Here is an 18,721-nt window from a genome sequence, read left to right as displayed (position 1 = left end):
CTCAATAAAACAAAAAGAAAGAGAGGTTAATTAAAAGTTTATGTCATTTCTACTCAGTGAAACAAAACAGTTTACATCATATCTTTGAAGTACAAAATTGTAAAGTAAACTGGCCTTACAGTGCTGCAAATTTGGCAGACTCTGGTAGCACCGGACTAGTACTAGCACGATCTTGGCTTTGTACATCTGATCTTTCCTGTTTAGGAAGCTGCTCACAGTGCTTTTCTGTTCCCACCATTTCTTCTTTTCTCTCCGTCATCTGGCTATCTGGAAAACAGGGCAGCGAAGTGGAGCCACTCTCCACAGATGACTGACAAGAGTTTCATTCACTAACTACTGAACAAGAGCATCTAAAAGAGAAAAGCTAAAAGCTAGTAATTACTGCAGTGTTTATGGAAAACATTAAAATTACTTAAAACAATACAATCACAGAAATCTGGATGAGAGGTACTCTGACTTGAGCAGGCTGTGTGAATGGGTTGTTTCAAGAGCAGACTGTGGGAAGCAAAGGACAAACGAGAGAGAATTTCTGCCCTGCTTCTCCTATTGTTTCAGAGGGAAGCAATCTGTCCCTAACCTAGACTGGTAAAACGCTGCTTCCCTGGGGGCCGTAATTTGTTCCCAAGCTGTATATACTGGCAGCGGAAAAGCAGAAGCACTGGCCCATTCCCTTTTTACAAAAGGGAAAGCAGCACCTTCAAAGGAAATAGAGCTCTTGGAAGGGAAAGCAGGTAGCTGCCTAATCCCTCTTCCCCACCAGCCACCCACCTGATGCAGGACAAAGGACAAACTGGCTAAACAATTTCACAGTAGATCCTCCTATGCTTGGAAAATACAGAACTGTAGTTTTTGGAACATACATGATGCATTTGTCTGATTTGTACTACTCTGAACACCAATTTGAATACCAACTATATTTATATTACCTCTCTACACATATATGTCATTTACTTATGCATATGTGTACAACTTTCAAGCAATAGTCTCTTTTAGTTACTAACATTCATGTTGAAAAGTGAAACATTTTGCAACTGTGCTTTGACTGTAAACTAAAAAAATTGTCTGTTAGGATTTTAAAGTGCAACTAAGACAGTGATTTCATCACCCCCATGTGCAGTTGCACAATTAAATGCTTTAAATGAAAGACAAGAAGAAAGGTTTTTGTGGTGCTTGTTGGAGATGCTTCAGTGAGTCCTGTAGCTTCTTGCACTATGCAGGTGTATTGAAACATACTTAGCCAGACTTCTTGCAATACCTGCTGTTTAAATGCCTTAGAAATTTAATCATCAAGAAAAAAAACACAGACATTCCCCCCACAAAAAATTCCTTTTGTTAAACCATATTTCCTACCAATACAATTACCATCCTAACCTGCAAGAGTCACCAGTCAAGAAATAGTGGTGTCATAGCTAAGATCGTCTAAGGATAAAACAGATTCAAGGCTTGTAGAGCGAAGTAATATCTTTTATTAGGCCAACGGATATAACTGAAAAAAGCAAACAAGCTTTTGGATATGCAGACCTTTCAGATCACCTGTCTTGTTTTCCTCCAACTGTATCAGCAGCTGATCTATTAACACATTACTTCTACAAACCAACCTACCTTCAGGAGTTAAGACATCTCTACACCAGTTTCAAGTCACAGGACACACCCCTCTAATAGCCTAAAGCCTCAGACACTTGCACATAACCACTTTTCACTGCAGACACTTCACACTTACTTTTGGGGGGGGATCCAAAAGCATAAGAACAACTTTAATTGTACCACCACATCTTGTTCCAGCAGGTCTCAGCCCTCAATGTGAAGCACAGCAAGCAGCACCAGCCTGATGAGTCTCACTGAGGCCCCAGACACTCACCAGCCAGGGTACCAGAAGCGAGAGGCAACAGGCAGTAGGGATAAAGACACCGTGTAACTCTTGCTTGGAGCAGCAGCGTTCCTTCAGCCTCCGCAAGGAGGAAAAAAAAGAATCTCACTACAACACTGCCAATGTTCCCAGTCTCCTGCTCTCTTTCTGTAGCACATGATGACCAAGGATCCTGACTTCTCGTGCAATAAATACAAGGAGCGTAAGTTTGGTTTAGGGAAATCTTTTATATCTGTTGTGCATGGAGACAAAATTCAGTAAGTCTTCCAGACTTACTTTCTTCCATCTAGGGGAAAAAAAAAGCGGGGAGGGGAGCGGACAACACTTTTTGCCTTTCCTAATTAAAGATTTAAACTCCATGGTAAGCAGAAACTGTGCCTTATTTAACTGTGGCATTACTGAAGCATCCCCTTAATGATGTAACTGTACCTGAGGGAGGTGACGGAGCCACAGACACCTAATCGAAATCACCTTCCTAAAGGCTTGGGCTGTTCAAACTCTAAGAGTAATTGACAGAGATCAGGAACCATGGTTTTAATAATCTAATTGGTCCCATGTTGCCCAAAACTAGCTCTAGGGCTGGAACAATTAAAAAGATTTTTTAATTTGATTATCTAGTGGTTTTAGAAAATGCTCCTCTCTTTTCCATTCCAAACCACAAGCCTTGCAGACTTCTTCTCCCTGCAGTGGTAAAGAGTCATAATAATAAAAACATAAGCGTACTACTTCTTACAGGCTTTATATGCCAATCAGACAACACCATGGTGATAAGTACTTCCAGCACTGGAAAGGTGGGCCATGATGGGTTTGTGCCTGGTTTTCATGATTATTACTCAATTTTCTTCTGAGTGGCTTACAACTTCAGTATTTAAATGGAGATAGAGGTGTCTAGACTAGGAGTGTTCTGCCAGGGTACGTAATCAGCTCTACGTCACCAAACGCTCCTTGCATGAAAATTGTGCTGGCAAAGCTCAAGTTACTAGGAAAAACCCTCTCCAAGAGCAAAAGGAGAGTAAAAAGCACAACACAGCAGTATACCCGCACCTTCCCTGTGGCCTCCTACCAGAGCCATTTACCCTGAGCCACCGCTCCACACATGTCCAGTGTGCACACGGCTGGGCTCGCAGAAACCCCAAATTCAGACCCAGGCTCTGCAAGTAACTTCATAATTTATCTGGAAATTATATGCCTCATGACTCATATGTAAGGCGTAACTATCAGGATTCATGGCTAAGTCAGGCTTGGGGAAGGGTGATTCAGAAGAGTCCTGCACAAACAACCAAGTTTTGGCCTGTACAACATTTTCGTATTTTGGTTGAGCACAAGACACATCCTTTAGTTGTCCTGATAAAATCCTTACCAAGGTAAACATTTCTTATATGTCCCATATGGGTATAAGATACTTCCTGTAAATGTTTTTATCAGCGTTAAAGAGTTGTTACAGCATAGCAACATTACTTAAAAACATAACACCCCAACACTGACAAATAAGCTCCTAATTTAAATGCAGTTACACTACCAAAATTTCCTTTGCCCTGTAACTTTTTCATTTGTGGAACAGATTTTAGGTATCCCAAATCACCTTTTTAGACAGACCTTTGGTCCACACTGGGAAGAGGCTGAAAAAAATTTTACAGTTGAAATGGAGCAGCCTTTGTACATATAGTAATGACAATAACCAACTATCAGCGTAGCTCAACTTTAAAGTTGCCTTATTATTAGGTAATTAGAATAAAATTTTACTGCTCTGTAACTTTTCTCCAAAATATTTTTAATATTTTGTGCCCTCTCTCCAGAGTCTTCCAGATGTTTTTCCTCGTCTTTTACTTGCATATCCCAGTCTCCACAACTCACTCCTGTAAGTTAAAATGCCACTGTTGTCATAATTTCAAATGCCATCTGGTTTGAAATCTGGTCAAGTAGAATTAAGCTAATTAAGCCTGAGTCTATTCTGTTCATTAATTGCTCTGCTACAGAATCTAATTCCATCCACAAAGCTACGCTCCAAAATAGAAAAGTTTCACTTTAAAATATATTTGTTGCCCATTTGGCCACAGAGATAATTGATTTCAAATCACTCTATGCTCTTTTTAGTACCAGCATGAAACAAAGACTCTGCAAGCTGTGAACTGCCCCATTCATATCTCTGGAGAACATATTATAAGGACCATTCCCAACCCTTTCTTCACTGACTGCTTTAGCAGAAACATCTAGCTTATGTACTTTATTCTCAACCCAAATTTGCCTATTATGCCACAAACACATTAAAAGCAAAAATCTGACATTAAAGCTGATCACCCACCAAACAACGGGAGTGCCCAGGGAACCCGACGCAGTCCAAGAGTTGCTACAAAAGTTCAACATGGACATGGAAGAAGCACATGGGATTATCCATTAATCAGGATCACCACATTAATCTTGAAGTGATAGGAAAAACTAGCGATACTCACTGTACCTGTTACAGGACAGGGAGACTTCAGCACAGAAGTGACTCGCTCAAAACAATCTCCTAGGCCAGCAGCAGAGCTGGGAATAAAATCAAGATTTTTGAGGTCTCAAGTAAGTAGTCTAATCATTATACCTAACAATTAATGCCAGAACACATATCAGACCCTCTGATATAACCTCACAGTTTCTTTACAGGTGTCAGCCTTGCCTTCAAACATACTATTATCTCTTTGATTTAAAGACTGAAATTTTAAAATCTCAACCCATTAAGCCTTAAACATTGAGTATCGGATCTAGAGAATCGAGTTCTGCACTCCATTTCCTCCTCATCCAAGGAGGGGCATCAAATGCCACAGGGTCTCTTTGTGGCATGAGAGTCAGGGATGGCACACAGCTGCTCCGAGAGAAGAGCTAGCACCTGCCAGGGCTTTGTGTCCTAGGGGCTACCTGCCTGCCAGCAAACTCCCCTGCTGTCGCCTCCAACCACGGCTGTCATTTGGGCTCATGACTCAATGCACAAGATCCCTCCTTCCCCATGATTACATGGCAGGCGACAGCCCTCTTTCTGACATGCAGGGGAAAAAAAACCTGAGGAGTCTAAAAATATCCACAGGAGTATGTTTTAATTTTTTATAGAAGGGTAATTGCTTGGGATCCAGAAGAACTCACTCGAGGCTGTGGTTTGTGCACTGCCCAGAATGATGAGTACCTTTTCTAAAAAGAGCCTGCAAAACATCTACATTCAGGCCACGTAGTCCTGGTTTAGGTTCTGCCGCGTCAGTCCCCACCACTCCCACGGTGGGCTTTGCTCCCTGGGTGATAACATTGCCTGTCCTAGATTACAAGCCAGCTGTGCCAGAGGGGACATTCATGAGTTTTTGCCCTGTGTAAGTCTGATGCACTGCTGCTCTTCCTCAGCTCCAGACATGTCAGAGGGACCCAAAGCAGCCAATAAACCCGGCTTTCCTTATGCTTCTCAAAGACTGAAGAAAATTTGCAGTTGCCCTTCAACAGGCTTTCATTATGTGGGTGGTACAAGTTTGATTCAAAACTGAAAGGACACTGGCCTGAAAGTCTTTTTTAGCAACAGTGTCAGTGGTACTTTCTCACGATCTAGACGAGGTGGGGTGGCAACAGAACAGCTCTTAGACAGCTTTTTTATGTCCTGTATTTTAACACATTAAATCTGGCATCCTTGGCAGCATAAAGCAAGGCTTTAATTTTCTTGTACTGCATTTTACTGAGCTGTCTACTGGCAAAGGCTTACATGGTCAGGATGATATCTCTTCTGTTTCCACAGAACTCACAAGTTCTGTGAGGGAGCGCCCGTAACAAAGACCCATCCACAACATTCACTCACTTGCAAGACTGTTCTGATGAGCACATTTCCCTGCCTTCTCCAAATTATGCAAAATGTCAGCTTTCTTACACACAGCTCTGAATATCCAGCTTTCCAGGAATTTGCCAAGTTTCTCACATTGCCTAATAAACACCTTTTTGGGGTGCATTTCACGCTCATTTGGACCAGGCATCTATTATTAGCTTTTGCCAATTAGGCGGTTTGCAAGATTAAAAGAACAGAAAACAAACACAACCAACCTCCTCCCTCAAAACAACTGGTGCATAGCTTGGCTTGCACTGTCTTACACACACACTTTTTTTTTTTTAACAACCACTTTAATGTGGTAATAATGTTTATTCAGATCTGTTCTAAGATGCTCTTTTGTTAAAGCATATTTGTAATTGCAAGGCTGTAAACAAATTAGAAGCTTTCTCATTCCTAAAATCCAGTCTTACTGTGGGGAAGCTGCCAGCAATGACAGTAATTTATTTTAGCAAACAGCGTGTTCTGACTAGGCTAGAAAACAAAGCCTACTTGCTCTTAAAAATAATTGCCTTCGAACTACCTCTCCCTAGCTTAAGGAGTTCAGATTGAATCTCCTTTTTCCCCACAGCACTGGTCCGAGGTGCAGGAGACACCTCGCAGCAACAGGAGCCACAGCCGCCATCCCTGCTCCTACAGCACACCCCTCTTCCCAGCCTGCTCCCTTCCCAGGGTGACAGTTGCTGGGCCCATGCCAGAAATGAGCAAGGCTGCTTAATTATACGTATATGCAGCTCAACTTCACCGCCTCACAAATGTATGGACTTAAGAAAATAGGAAAGTAGGAAGTTCAGTTCAGGTCGCTTTAAGTAACAGCTTGGTTTGAGGGAACAGCAGAATCCTCCTGTTTCCTCAGAATGTTAGATTCCAGTAAGAATCTCATTTGCCAGATCTAAACCACAATAACTACACAGACATTAATAAAGTTTCGGTTTGTTGGGTTTTTTGTCACTGTGGAATCTATGAGTCCGATTTATTCTGATTGCCCATTGCTTCCTTTTATGTGGCAATCTTCCCCATTCCTATTATCTGAGGGTACCTGTCTAAAAGCCTTTTGCAGATTAGCGGCACTTTTTTTTTTAAAAACTTACCTCCAAAATTTTTATCTTTTCTCTTTTCCAGCTACTTCACACCACATAGAAGTCAAATTACTGTGTAATACTCTTTTTTATGGTTGAGGAGCAGCAAAGATCACAATCCACTTGCCACGACCCTAATATTGTTACGTGCCGCTGCACAGGGTGGTGACCCTGCACCCGACCGGCTGCACCCCAGGGCCCTGGCAGGGCTCTCTGGGCTCAGCAGGGGATCAGCTCAGCAGGCTCCGGTGAAAAGCAGGGCTTGCTCAGCACATGCCTTAGAAAACCAGGGAGTATGGAGCGGAGCCAGCCGGGCAGGCTGATAAACTCAATGGAGCAGGACAGAAACTGCTCGGCAGAGCAAAGAGTCTGAGAAGGCGGGAGAGATGGGCGAGATAGAACAGACGAGAGGCACCAGGCCTAGGAGAAGCAAAATTTGACTAGGGAATGGCAAGGAGCGTAAGTACAGGAGAAGTAAATGCAAGCTGTAGGGAGGCAACAGCTTGAGGTGAGCTCAAGAGAGTGGAAAAGGCTAGAAAAGCAACAGTGTGGATTGCTAGGAAAAACAGAGGGGAAGACGAGAGAGAAGCAGTATGAAGAGGAAGGCAAACAAGGAGGTCGCACAGGAGGGATGTAGAGTGGCTAAACTGACAAGGGATGAACAGGGAAAGAGAAGGCACAGAAATATAAAGTGGAAGGAAAAAAGGACACAAGTGAGAGATGGAATGAGATAGGGGTCTAATGTAATTGATAAGACAGGTAAGAGGAAAGAGTTAGGAAAGGCAAAGTGAAAGGTAAACAATCTACAGATAGGTGACACATCAAGAAAATAAAACCAGCTACTTAATCTTTTTTAAACAAGATAAAAATATGAATTTCACATTTGCTTTTAAAAAGTTTACAAACTTTGAAATCAGCTGTGTGTTTTTCATGTAATGGAAGGTTCTTGCAGGAATAAGCCAGGAGAGCAGAGACTTCCTAGAGCCTGTTTACGGACAGGGATACCATTGTAAAACCGGAGTGCCAAGCTGTTCTGCTGAGCACCATTAATTTTTTACCTTCCATGCAAAACAGATATTGAGATTGCATTCTCTTAAGCTGTCTTAGAAAAGCTTATTATAGGATCTAAGGTAAACCAAACGTTTTGGAGAAGGGGAAGATACAGGCTGTCTTATTTCACTTTGGCCCAGATCTGCTGGGGACTGGAGAGGAACTTTTTACAAGGGCATGTAGCGATAGGACATGGGGTAACGGCTTTAAACTGAATGAGAGTAGATTTAGATTAAATGTTAGGATGGAATTCTTCACCATGAGGGTGGTGAGGCACTAGAACAGGTTGCCAAGAGAAGCTGCGGATGCCCCATCCCTGGAAGTGTTCAAGGCCAGTTTGGACGGGGCTTTGAGCAACCTGGTCTAGTGGAAGGTGTCCCTGCCCACGGCAGGGGGGGTTAGAACTAGATGATGTTTAAGGTCCCTTCCAACCCAAACCATTCTATAATTCTAAACTGACTGCACCAATCATTTGGCAAGTATCCTGAGATTGCACCTGCCTTCACTGCACCGTATCTTGCACCCTCACAAAACAGTCCTGCTAGTTTTGCCTAGAGAGCTGCTAAAGACACTACAAACAATATTCCTTCCTAACAGAAAAGTGTCACAGACTTAGGTAACAGCAATGAGAATGCAGATTAAAACCAGATATTTCTATATAAGAGCTATAAATTGGATTGCATATAGGTTTTAAAGTTAGCTGATTGAGATTTTTTTGTGTCAAAAGAAAAGCTCTTTTGATTAAATGGGAACTTGCATGGGAAGATACCATTTTTCATTAAAATACTGGGGGGTTTCATCGAAAACAACCACCAAACTTTCCCCCTTAAAACCAAGATGTATTAGTTTTAAGCAACTAAAAATCAAAACTCTTACCTATTGAGAACAAATAGATTGTTTGTATTTGTTTATTTTTTTAAATTATAAACCAATGCACAACTGTGCGGGAAGTTTAGGAATACGTGTGTGCACACACACGTGTCAGCTAAAAGTTGAACCATCACCAATGACAATTCCAGCTTTCTACATACTTACAGGCACACACAGAGAACTTTTCAACGTGCACTTGGTAAGATGGGCAAGGGCAGGTGTAATGCTATAGCTAGCTATACACATTTTTGTATGATATTTTTGGTATTCCAACAATCCAGCCTGCCACATGCATGCTATTCTACTACAGAATACTAGATACATATCGGACACCTATTGAGGTTAGCATTAGGTTTTCCAAAGGAAGATCTTTAAGAAAATAAAAATATTCAAAGAACTGCAGCAGACACTATCACACTTTCACTAAATCACCTTGTCTCACTAAGCTCAGCCCCTCCCTGACCCTATTAGCAAAACCAGTTCTCCTCTGGGAATCTGCCCTACTGCAGAACTCAGGCTAAGCTACTATAAATAATGTAACTAGTCACAACTTCTTTACTCCAAGAGAGTTGCAAACCATGCATCATACCTCCAACAAGCCCATTTTCCTTTGTCGTCTCCATTTTGACAGTGGACTGATTAGATGCCTTCATCTTTGAGGTATTAATGGATTCCAGGAGGGAGACAAACTCTAGAAAGTTAGATTCATTGGGCACCTGTCCTTCTTTAGCTTCCAGGTCTGATTTAGAAGTTGGTAAGGTCTTTTCTTTGTCAGATACCTCCATGAAATTCTTACTTAAAAGCACATCTGTCCCACTGTCTACACTCAGCACCCGCATGTGCCTCTTTTCATGAGCAGTTCTACAGGACTGCGGGTCTAGGTTCTCCAGGTCTTCCTTAGAAGTTAAATCCATGGTCTGCACATTTTCAGAAGCATTCTCCCGATTTGGATCTGAACAAGTGTTAGTTTCTAAAGGAGAATTTGCTGGGTTGCTGCGTTCCTTCATTGCATCACCCGACTCATAACCAGAGCATTGGTTGGATGACAGCTCTGCTTTTAAAATTCCTGGAGTTCTCTCGCTTCCACTAACTTCTGGGCAAGCCTTACCTTTACTGTCATCAGACAAGTCGAAAGTGATAACGGGGATTCTGAGCTGTTCATTAATTTGCTGACTTGGCCAACCCGCTGTAACTATACCAGACTCGAGGGCTGAGCTCGTTCTCTCAGTTCCCAGACCCTTTAGGTGGGCAGAGCCCGCTAGGTCACTGAGGGTGGTGTTTGGTGTAGTACTCATTGTGATGACAATTTTAATGGGTTCACATAGCTGGTCTCCAGGAAGAGAGTTGTCCACAACTGCAACAGCAGTCTCACTGTCCGAGCAATCAAGGTCCTCATGGGTATTACCAGCACTGCAAGAGCTTTCCACATGCTCAGGATCTTTGGTTGCAATGGCGTTGCACTGTGGGCAGTTACTGGTAAAGTCTCTCTGAGTTAATCCATCTGGCAATTTCTCTCTTTTGTAGCTTTTAGGATTACTCAAATGATCTGAAATAACTGAATTTTCACTGTCCCATGGCTCTGAAGAAACTCCAGTCCTTAAAATATCACCTTTTGATGAAGAAATATTGGAGAAGTTTTTAGCTACATCTCTGTCCACAAGAATATCTTGAGATCCATGCTGTGCATATGGCTGTCCATTCCCTCCTCCTTCATTTATTCCATTACTAGAAAGAGTTTCCGTAGCAGCTGGTTTTGTCACTATTGCTGATGTGGTGGCACCTGAAGCGGAGGCTGTAGAAACAGGTAATGTATCTGCTTTGATACAGGGTGAGGTAGATGAAACTGGTGGTGCAGCCTGGTCCTCTAATACCATAACACCTAATAAAAAACATATGGGAGTTAAGTCTCACAAACATGAACACTGTGCGTTATTGAAGCATGATCTTTAGCCAGCAAAATCTGACCCAGAGCAGAGCAAAGGAAGCACAGATGATGTAGCTGATTAAAACAGTTCCTAAGCAAGGATCTTTTTTGGTAGCTGCATATGAAATACTATAAAAGCAAGCTGGAATCCTGCCAGGTCAAGACAGGTGTAGCAGCATGTCTATTTAAATTAAAATAGTCAAAATTGCTCAAGAAACAGCTAATATCAAAACTAAAATGTTTTACAGAATAAGCCAGTGCGGCAGAAGTTTGTTACAACACTTCGTGCAATTCCTAAATGGTCCCATAGGATATGGCAATCAACCTTAACAAAAAGGAGATAAACTGAAATATATTGAGACATCTCAAGCACTGGAACTGTAGGCAAAGCAAGGTGTGCTGGAGTATACACTACCAAGCTAAAGGTCAACAGTTGCAACAGGAGTCTACAGTCAGAAGATGTTGAAGGGCTTTAAGTTGTGATCTGAGCGTTGGTTTCCTGGTTTAATGCTTTCCAGAGGCACAGAGCTTCCCAAGAATGTGGGGGGAAGGCTCTTTAATCTCCCCATGGCAAAATGGGGAGAGCTACTTGCATTCTCACCAAAAGCCTGTGTCCTAAACAGCTTGGCTGACAGCTGAGAAAACTTAGTCTGTTAGAATTCCCTTGAGATTTTGTTCTCTCAAGCTTTTCCAGTCAGCTCTTAACATAAGGCACAACAGAACCTGCCATGGGGTCCTCTGTGCCATTTTTTTTGTGGCAAGCAATGATTAAACAAAGATTTAAAGGCTTTATAAATCTCTTTAAGATACCTCTGAGATCTTCAATAGTTTCCCGAGTTGGCAGCTCCTAAAAATAAAAAGAAACACACAAAATGAGCATGGGCATTTATTAAATTCTGTTGGAAAAAACATCTATCAAGGCAACAGCTATCTAACCAAAGGTTAATTACAACATTGGTAAGTTGCTTAACATCACTGAAATTTGGACATGTACCTTGCACAAAATGCAAGCGGTAGATGAGGGAGATGGTTATAGAACAGTCATGCTCCAAATTGCATCATTGCAATTGTGTGTGATGTTTGGGGAAGAAAAAAAAAATTAAGATTTTTTTTTTAAAAAAACATTTTGCAGTGCCTAATCCAGATATTTTGTTTTTAATCATTAAGGAATAGAATGTGTTCATCTGTTCCACTTTTCCAGCTATGTGTTTCCAAAGTACTAAAATGAAAAGTTTGGTCTCCACTATTTGCTAACAATTTCTCAATGGAAAACTAGAGGACAAAGCCATTAAATTGTCACAGAATCATTTAGATTGTAAGGAAGCTTTGGAGGTCATTTAGTCCAAATCCCCTCCTCCATACACACACACTCAAAGCAGGTACAGTTAGAGCAGGTTGCTCAAGGCCACCTCCAGAAAAGCTTTGAATATCTCCAAAGATGGAGATTTCACAACCTCTCTGGACAACTTCTTCCAGTATTTGACCACCCTCTTGGTAGGGGGAAAAAAAAACAACCGAAAACAAATCAACGAAAAAACCCCAAACCCCCCCCCCAAAAAAACCCCCACACAAAAAACTTTAAATCTAGTTGATCTAATTGCAGTTTTCCATGGCTGCAAGTTGCAGCCACTGTCTCTTATCCTGTCACTAGGCACCTCTGAGAAGAGCATGCTCAATCTTCTCTACATCTTTCCATAGGAAGCTGAAGACAGCAGTAAGCTCTTCTTCTAGTCTTACAGAAGATTTTAGTCTTACAAACGCTAAAACAACCCATCTGCCTGTCCTCATATATCACGTACCTCATTCCTCAATCCCCTTGGTGGCCTCTGCTGGATTCTCACCAGCAGGTCAATGTCTGTGGGAACTCACTAGGGAGCTCAAAACTAAACACAATACTCCAGAGGAACACTTCAAGAGCCTAAATTCAACAGCCTAAGCACATAACTAGAGAAAAAGTTACTGGGAAAAATTAATGTGACTCTCTTGTGGCTGACAAGCACCAAAAACAAGAGGAAATAATTATTATGTCCTAAAATTTCATGATGGTATCCTGGCAGCAAGAACAGGAGACTAGGTTTGACAAGACCCTACCTACATATTTGGAAGTGGGAAACTTGGACAAGATCCCAGAAGAAACGGGTTTGCAGAATGGACAAATACCAGAATGCTGGGGACTAGGAGTGGGACAGAAACAAGGTGAAAAATATTTTACTTCATAAAAGAAAACTATTAATGTCTGTGAATCATACAGATGCTACAAAAAGGTAAAAACACTCCAGGAAATGAGGAAATAGTTCTGATTCACACCAGGATTTGAACAGTTTGCAGTAAATAGGGACATGGGGTGGGGGTGGAGGGATATGAAGACAGAATGAAGCATCAAATAGCTACTTATTCAGAGATCACTAACCATCCTCTGCACTGACTGAGGCAGGAGTCCTGTGGAAAAAATAGCATGGGATCACATAATTAAAGATTTTATCACAATATACATGGGGAATAGCTTAAAATTACACAGACGGAGTTCATTCTGTTTCTTAATTTTTGGACACTTAACTCTTCAACTTTCTCATTGGTTTTTCCTATTTTGTCTTTAACAATAACATCTACATACATCCCCTTCATCACTTCATACACTATTGATTTAGAAAGCATGGCCAATGGCATGGAATGCACATACATGTATTTTTAACCTCATGTAGACATCTCCTAGATTTAAATAATGTTTTTTATGCTTTGTTTAAATACTCAAGAGATGTGTCAGGTTCATTTTATAAACATAAATCTAGTTACACAAAAACAAATTATTAGTGCTCCAGGAGCAGATCTCTTTGAGGCTGCTCTGATTGCATTAGCTTCTCCCTTCTCTCAAAGCAGCCATGACAACTAGTTGCTCTTAGCAAGACTTACAAAGGCCATTTGGTATCTATAGAGCAGACAGAGCCCTCCTAAGAAGTGCAGAATTAAGTATACCAGCTTCAGCTTTGCAAACCCAAACCTTTAGGACAAGGCTGACCAACAGCAGTGGTATACCTAGTAGATCCACGGAACAACCCTTCCTCCTCAGGGCAGACCTACGCTTCAAGTGATCAGTACCCAGCAATGCAAAACTCCGTGTGGTAAGCTGTGTACTGCATGAAGTGAAGACACTATTACAGAAAACTGCATACTAACCACTACTCCAGGTGAGTTCTGTGAGTGCAGAGCCTGTACCCTTGAACTGTCGTGAATTGTTTGGGTAGAGTCGCTTTGGTTGGTCTCGCCGATGACACCATTATCCCCGGTGTTATTGCTGAAAAGGAAGCAAACAAAAAATAAAACAATGCTTCTTACCACAGAGGATCACAGGGAGTTTTGGGAAGAAGCTGAGGAATAATAACAGAATAGGAAGAAGTAGCACAGCACAATGAAGCGACAGCACATTTTTCCCTTCCAATACTAAGAGCACAGGGCTGAAAAATACTGTAATCCCTTTTTGCACCGCCTTCCTCTCCAAGACAACTTGCTAAAAATAAGTAAATAAAAATCCCTCAATATAAAATTGTTCTGGTGTCTTAGGAAGTAGAGCATTGCTATGAGAAATACAATGACATCTCTTCAAACTCCCTATGTGTATATAATGTCATTTAGCCTGCCTGATGCGCACACAGATTTATTGGCACAAAAGGCTGTTCGGGGCTTCTCATTAGACATATAATAGTAAAATGCTACTCCTTTCACAATTTTTGCTTTTTACATCCTTTGACTGTACCCTTGTGTACATATTGTTTATCTAACTGCCTGTTTATTTACAAACCTCCCATCAAACAACTATTTGAAATGCAATACACAATGTGTATTAACATAATCATTAGACTACAAAATAAAGTTGTTCCTCTGATTTTAGCCAAGGCAAACATATACTCATTACCAATTTCATATGCTATAGGCAACTTGTTGATCATTTCCTTTGTGGATGCATTCAACTATCCACAACTCTTTTTACACATATTTTCTATTAGCTTTTCCACGGATATAAGCCAGTATTTTTGGACAAGGTTTATTAATGAGAACCAAAACATGTTCTTTTTCTTGGGTATAATACAACAAAAAATTCAGTTAAAAAAATTGACACTACAGTGAAATGTCAAAAAGTGTGGGTTTGGGCTTTTTTATTTGTTTGTGAGGTTGTTTTTTTCCCAAAAAACTTATTTTTAAAATCCTACAGCTGTATATAAGCTATAAAATTATTTACCTGAGGGTCTCTGTCACCTTTCCACAATTTTTTTTTGTAGTTAGCTGGCTTCAAAAACTTGTTCAACCAACCTGCCAACTACCAGGGCCTGTTTAAAAACCCCCGTCATCCATTTAGTCAAAATATTAAGTTCTTCATTTTCTGATCAAGTACTAAATAATGGACTGTTGTGCCTAGGACCTCCTAGAAGGAATAGCTATGTGATTTAACACACCAATTTTAAGTGATTCTACCTCTACTTCTTAGCCAAAATAAAGGCAGGAAAACAAAAGTTTGCGTTCATTTCGTTAGCCAGTAAACAGGAAAACATTGAGGTTCCATTTAAATTTCAACCAGCCTAGAACAACTGTAAGCCTTTTAAATTACTGTATCAGATATCTGTAAATAGGAAACAGCTTTGTGGGCTGGAGAGAACTAGAGAGGCATAGAGCCTGAAAGGCATCACTCAATCTAAAATAAAAACCTTGTATGGTTAGTGACACATGTAAGAGGCATTTCTCAGAAGAGTCTCGATGTAGACTAGACCTTGACACTCCCAGCAATGTCACTGCCAGGAGTGTAGCACAGACATGCATATGTAAAGAGACAGAAATGCAGCAGCATAGAGCTACACAAACAATCGTGATACTACTTAGCTTGCACAGAGCTAGCAGTAGCGACTGCAAATGCACCAAAAATACCCAAAGTAAGTTCTTTTATACAGAACTCTGTTGAAGCTGGTAGTTTTAACAAACCTACTCAGTTTAAGCTTTGTTTGGACATTTCTCTGCTGCTGTCACTGTTGGATGTACCTTGTTTCAGCATTTTTCACATCTGCCATAACACTTGGGAACACTGGAAGCCGCTTGCCAGCTTCGTTTGCTTGTGTGACTCAAAGCTTGAAAAACCAGCAAGAGAGGCCTCCATTTATTCTGGAAAGTTTACAGTGAGATATTCTACACATACACAAATCTGGGAAGTGAGTACTAGTCTTTAGCCCAATACTATTTTTACCTTTAATACAATCTCAGCCTGGAAGCAGCCTTATTGACTTTGATTGTTTATTTGCAGCAAAGACAGAGTACTTGGCTCCTCAGTAGAGAGGCTGCAAATACCTACCAAACGCCCCTGAGAAATAAAAGCGGTTCTAGCTTTCCTCATGAACAGGACCACAGAAGGATCACAGGCAGTCACAATAAAACATAAGGGGGAAAAGCAACTTAATGCACGTGGGTTTGATCTGAGAGGGAAGTACCTATAAGCACACAAAGGCAACATGAGCCAGGCTTTAAAAGCTGTGATATTAAAGCATTTTCTTTGCAAGCAGGTGCGTGCCATTTCCTCTCCTCTTCCCAGAAGGGCAGGAAGAGGAAAAAGCAAGCATTTAAGGCTTCCCCAGAAAACCTCTCACAGTTTTTCTCCAGGATCTTTTAGCATCTCCCAGACAGGTCTCTTGCTACTACCTTCATCGTGCCCAGCTGCTGCCCCACCCTCTGAATCAGGCACAGCTCTGCCTGCTTCACCACAAGCTTGCTGCAGCCACCGAAAATAAAAGCACTAAGCAGGTTTTTAAAAATGCCATTCCTCACACAACTGTAAGGAGTTTTCCTATAGTCAACAGGCATTTCTGCTACGCAGAACCATGGTGCAAACTCATCCGTTATACAGAATGTACCAGCAATGTGCAATGAAAACCTTACCTACGATTTGAGGGCTGAACTGTGTTTCCTTTTGGGACCTCTGTATCTTTACATTGCCTTCCATTTTTTCTTGAGATCTTTTGTTGAATGACTTCGCCTTTATCAAACATAAGGTGCAGACGGTAACTGATCACCTTTATTACTGTGAAGAACACTGTCACCGAGCTGCAGTACACAAAAACTGTAACTGCATTTGCTGGAAAAGCCTACAGAAAGAAATAATGAAGACATAATCATAACAGTTTATTTTGAGAAGATGCTACTAAAATTTTTAAAGTAATTTTCAAACTCTTTATTCCTTATTGTCTATTATTTGTACCTCTACTGAGTTTTGCAACCACAAGAAGTAGTGCATCTTCATACCATATACTTGAGTTCTGCTCACAAAAAAGATCTAAGGATTTGTTCAAATTTCAAACCATTTTACAAGATTTACTCTTCTTTTGATTAGCTGTGGATGTTATTTATTTCTTAACAAAATCAGTAAAATCTCACAACAGACAAACACTGTAAAACTTCTTAAAATACTGCATTCCCAGGATAATGCGGCTGCAGCCTTTCCTAAACTGTGAACTTATAAAAATACAGACACAAAATGAAACATTAGTTATCTACAAACAGGAAACCCCTTTTGAAAAATTCTGTCATCTTACCCTTCTTCTCAGTTATGATTTAACAGTAAAACGCTGTAGTTTGATCTCCCTTTTCTAACACTTCACAACATGTTCCCAAGTCTCTTTACCACGGAAGAGTTTTAAATAATTAATCAGGACTAGTCAAAACAAATTAATAAATGCATTTGGAGAGGCAGCCTCTTTGAATTCTTTTTCTAAAGTTCATAATTGTTAATTTGCAGCTGTCTGATCTGTTTGCTGATCTGTGATGAACACCATATTTCTTAGTCATTAAAATTAATTACAGTTCAACTGCAGTCTGTAAAGTTCTTTCACAGACATGACATACTAACAACATTTTTGTATGTAAATACTTCCTTACAGTAAAGGGCAAATTATAGCAATGGACGCTTGCAGTTATAATTGAAGGGCCAAAGCCTTGATCATTATAGCCATCAAACGCCCTTACGTATTGCTGTCACGCAGTTGCAATCTCACAATGAGTTTAATCTCTACTCAGGTTTCTGGTTTTTAAACAAAGCATTACTATCTCCCCACACAATTTGTAGCAGGGAAAAAAAAAAAAAAAGAAGGTTTTCAATGCTCAGGATTTGCTAAAAGCCTACTGAAGTTAATTTTTAAGAATGGTCTTTACTCTGGGCCTAAATCTATCATTTTAAGTATCAGCATTGCAGGTCAAGGAGCACTTGGATGTAAAAGATTAAAATTATTTTCAGATTCATAAATAAACCACACTGACCACACAGGTGAAGGCAAGGGAATGAGGCACACTTAGTTATCTCTAAAAAAGTCACTGCATTTATCTTGATCTTGAAATTAGTATGTTGAATCATCTCTGTGTTACTACAAGCAAGTGGGTTGCTATTCTCCTGCTGCTTCTGGCTTAGTGAAACTTCATACCTTCAAGATGCACATGTGAAAATTTTCAGGCAAATCCTTTTTTATGACTATTCTGATTCATATACAAGGAATCTATTGCACAAAAGTGGAGAAGCTATTTAGTACGTAGGTACTACTAACAATCCCTAATAAGACAGACATTAGTTTCTACAAGTTGAGGCTTAGTCTGTTAAGAGTACTTCGTGCTACTATGTATATACGGAAACTAAGCATACCCTTCTGTTATTTAGCGAATCTGGTGCAGAGAGAGGATCAGTTTTGCAAGGCCATGTTCTCAGGGTATAAGGTTTGGTGGATGAGGTTGAAGAATTTGTGTTTTATGACTAATGTATTTGCAAAACATAAGTTAAAAATTGCTTGGTTTCACGAAGAATGATAGCTAAGTATCTGTAATTATTTGTTTAAAAGAGAGATTTGTTCACTTTCCAAGGAATCTCTTCAACTCTTCACTAAAAAAGCATAGGCCGACTGCTCATGATTAATTAACAGCTCACAATGAGCCACTAAAAAAGAAATGCTCTACAGGCGATGTTCATAAAGCTAAACAAATATTATATGAATAATGTCAAGATAACACAACAAAGATAAACTTCCAGTAGCGCAGTCTATGCGTGCATAGCATACACTACAGGAGAGAATCAAAGGAAGCTC

General features: G+C 40.5%; 1 protein-coding gene across 1 annotated transcript in view; it reads right to left on the bottom strand.

Annotated features, from left to right (window-relative positions):
• The window catches only part of PCNX2 (pecanex 2), a 162,204-nt gene that overhangs the window by 139,090 nt on the left and 4,393 nt on the right, over nucleotides 1–18,721 (bottom strand). Inside the window, exons 2-6 of the mRNA XM_059835536.1 lie at nucleotides 16,536–16,741; nucleotides 13,797–13,914; nucleotides 11,433–11,469; nucleotides 9,288–10,577; nucleotides 120–267 (exon numbers count right to left, since the gene is read on the bottom strand). Of these exons, the coding sequence (XP_059691519.1) occupies nucleotides 120–267; nucleotides 9,288–10,577; nucleotides 11,433–11,469; nucleotides 13,797–13,914; nucleotides 16,536–16,741 (1,799 nt within the window). The remainder of the gene's footprint in view (nucleotides 1–119; nucleotides 268–9,287; nucleotides 10,578–11,432; nucleotides 11,470–13,796; nucleotides 13,915–16,535; nucleotides 16,742–18,721) is intronic.

Source organism: Gavia stellata, chromosome 2 (assembly GCF_030936135.1).
Source record: "Gavia stellata isolate bGavSte3 chromosome 2, bGavSte3.hap2, whole genome shotgun sequence".
NCBI classification, from domain to species: Eukaryota; Metazoa; Chordata; class Aves; order Gaviiformes; family Gaviidae; genus Gavia; species Gavia stellata.
Note: the sequence above shows the minus strand (reverse complement) of the source record. Positions and strands in the feature narration are given on the sequence as shown.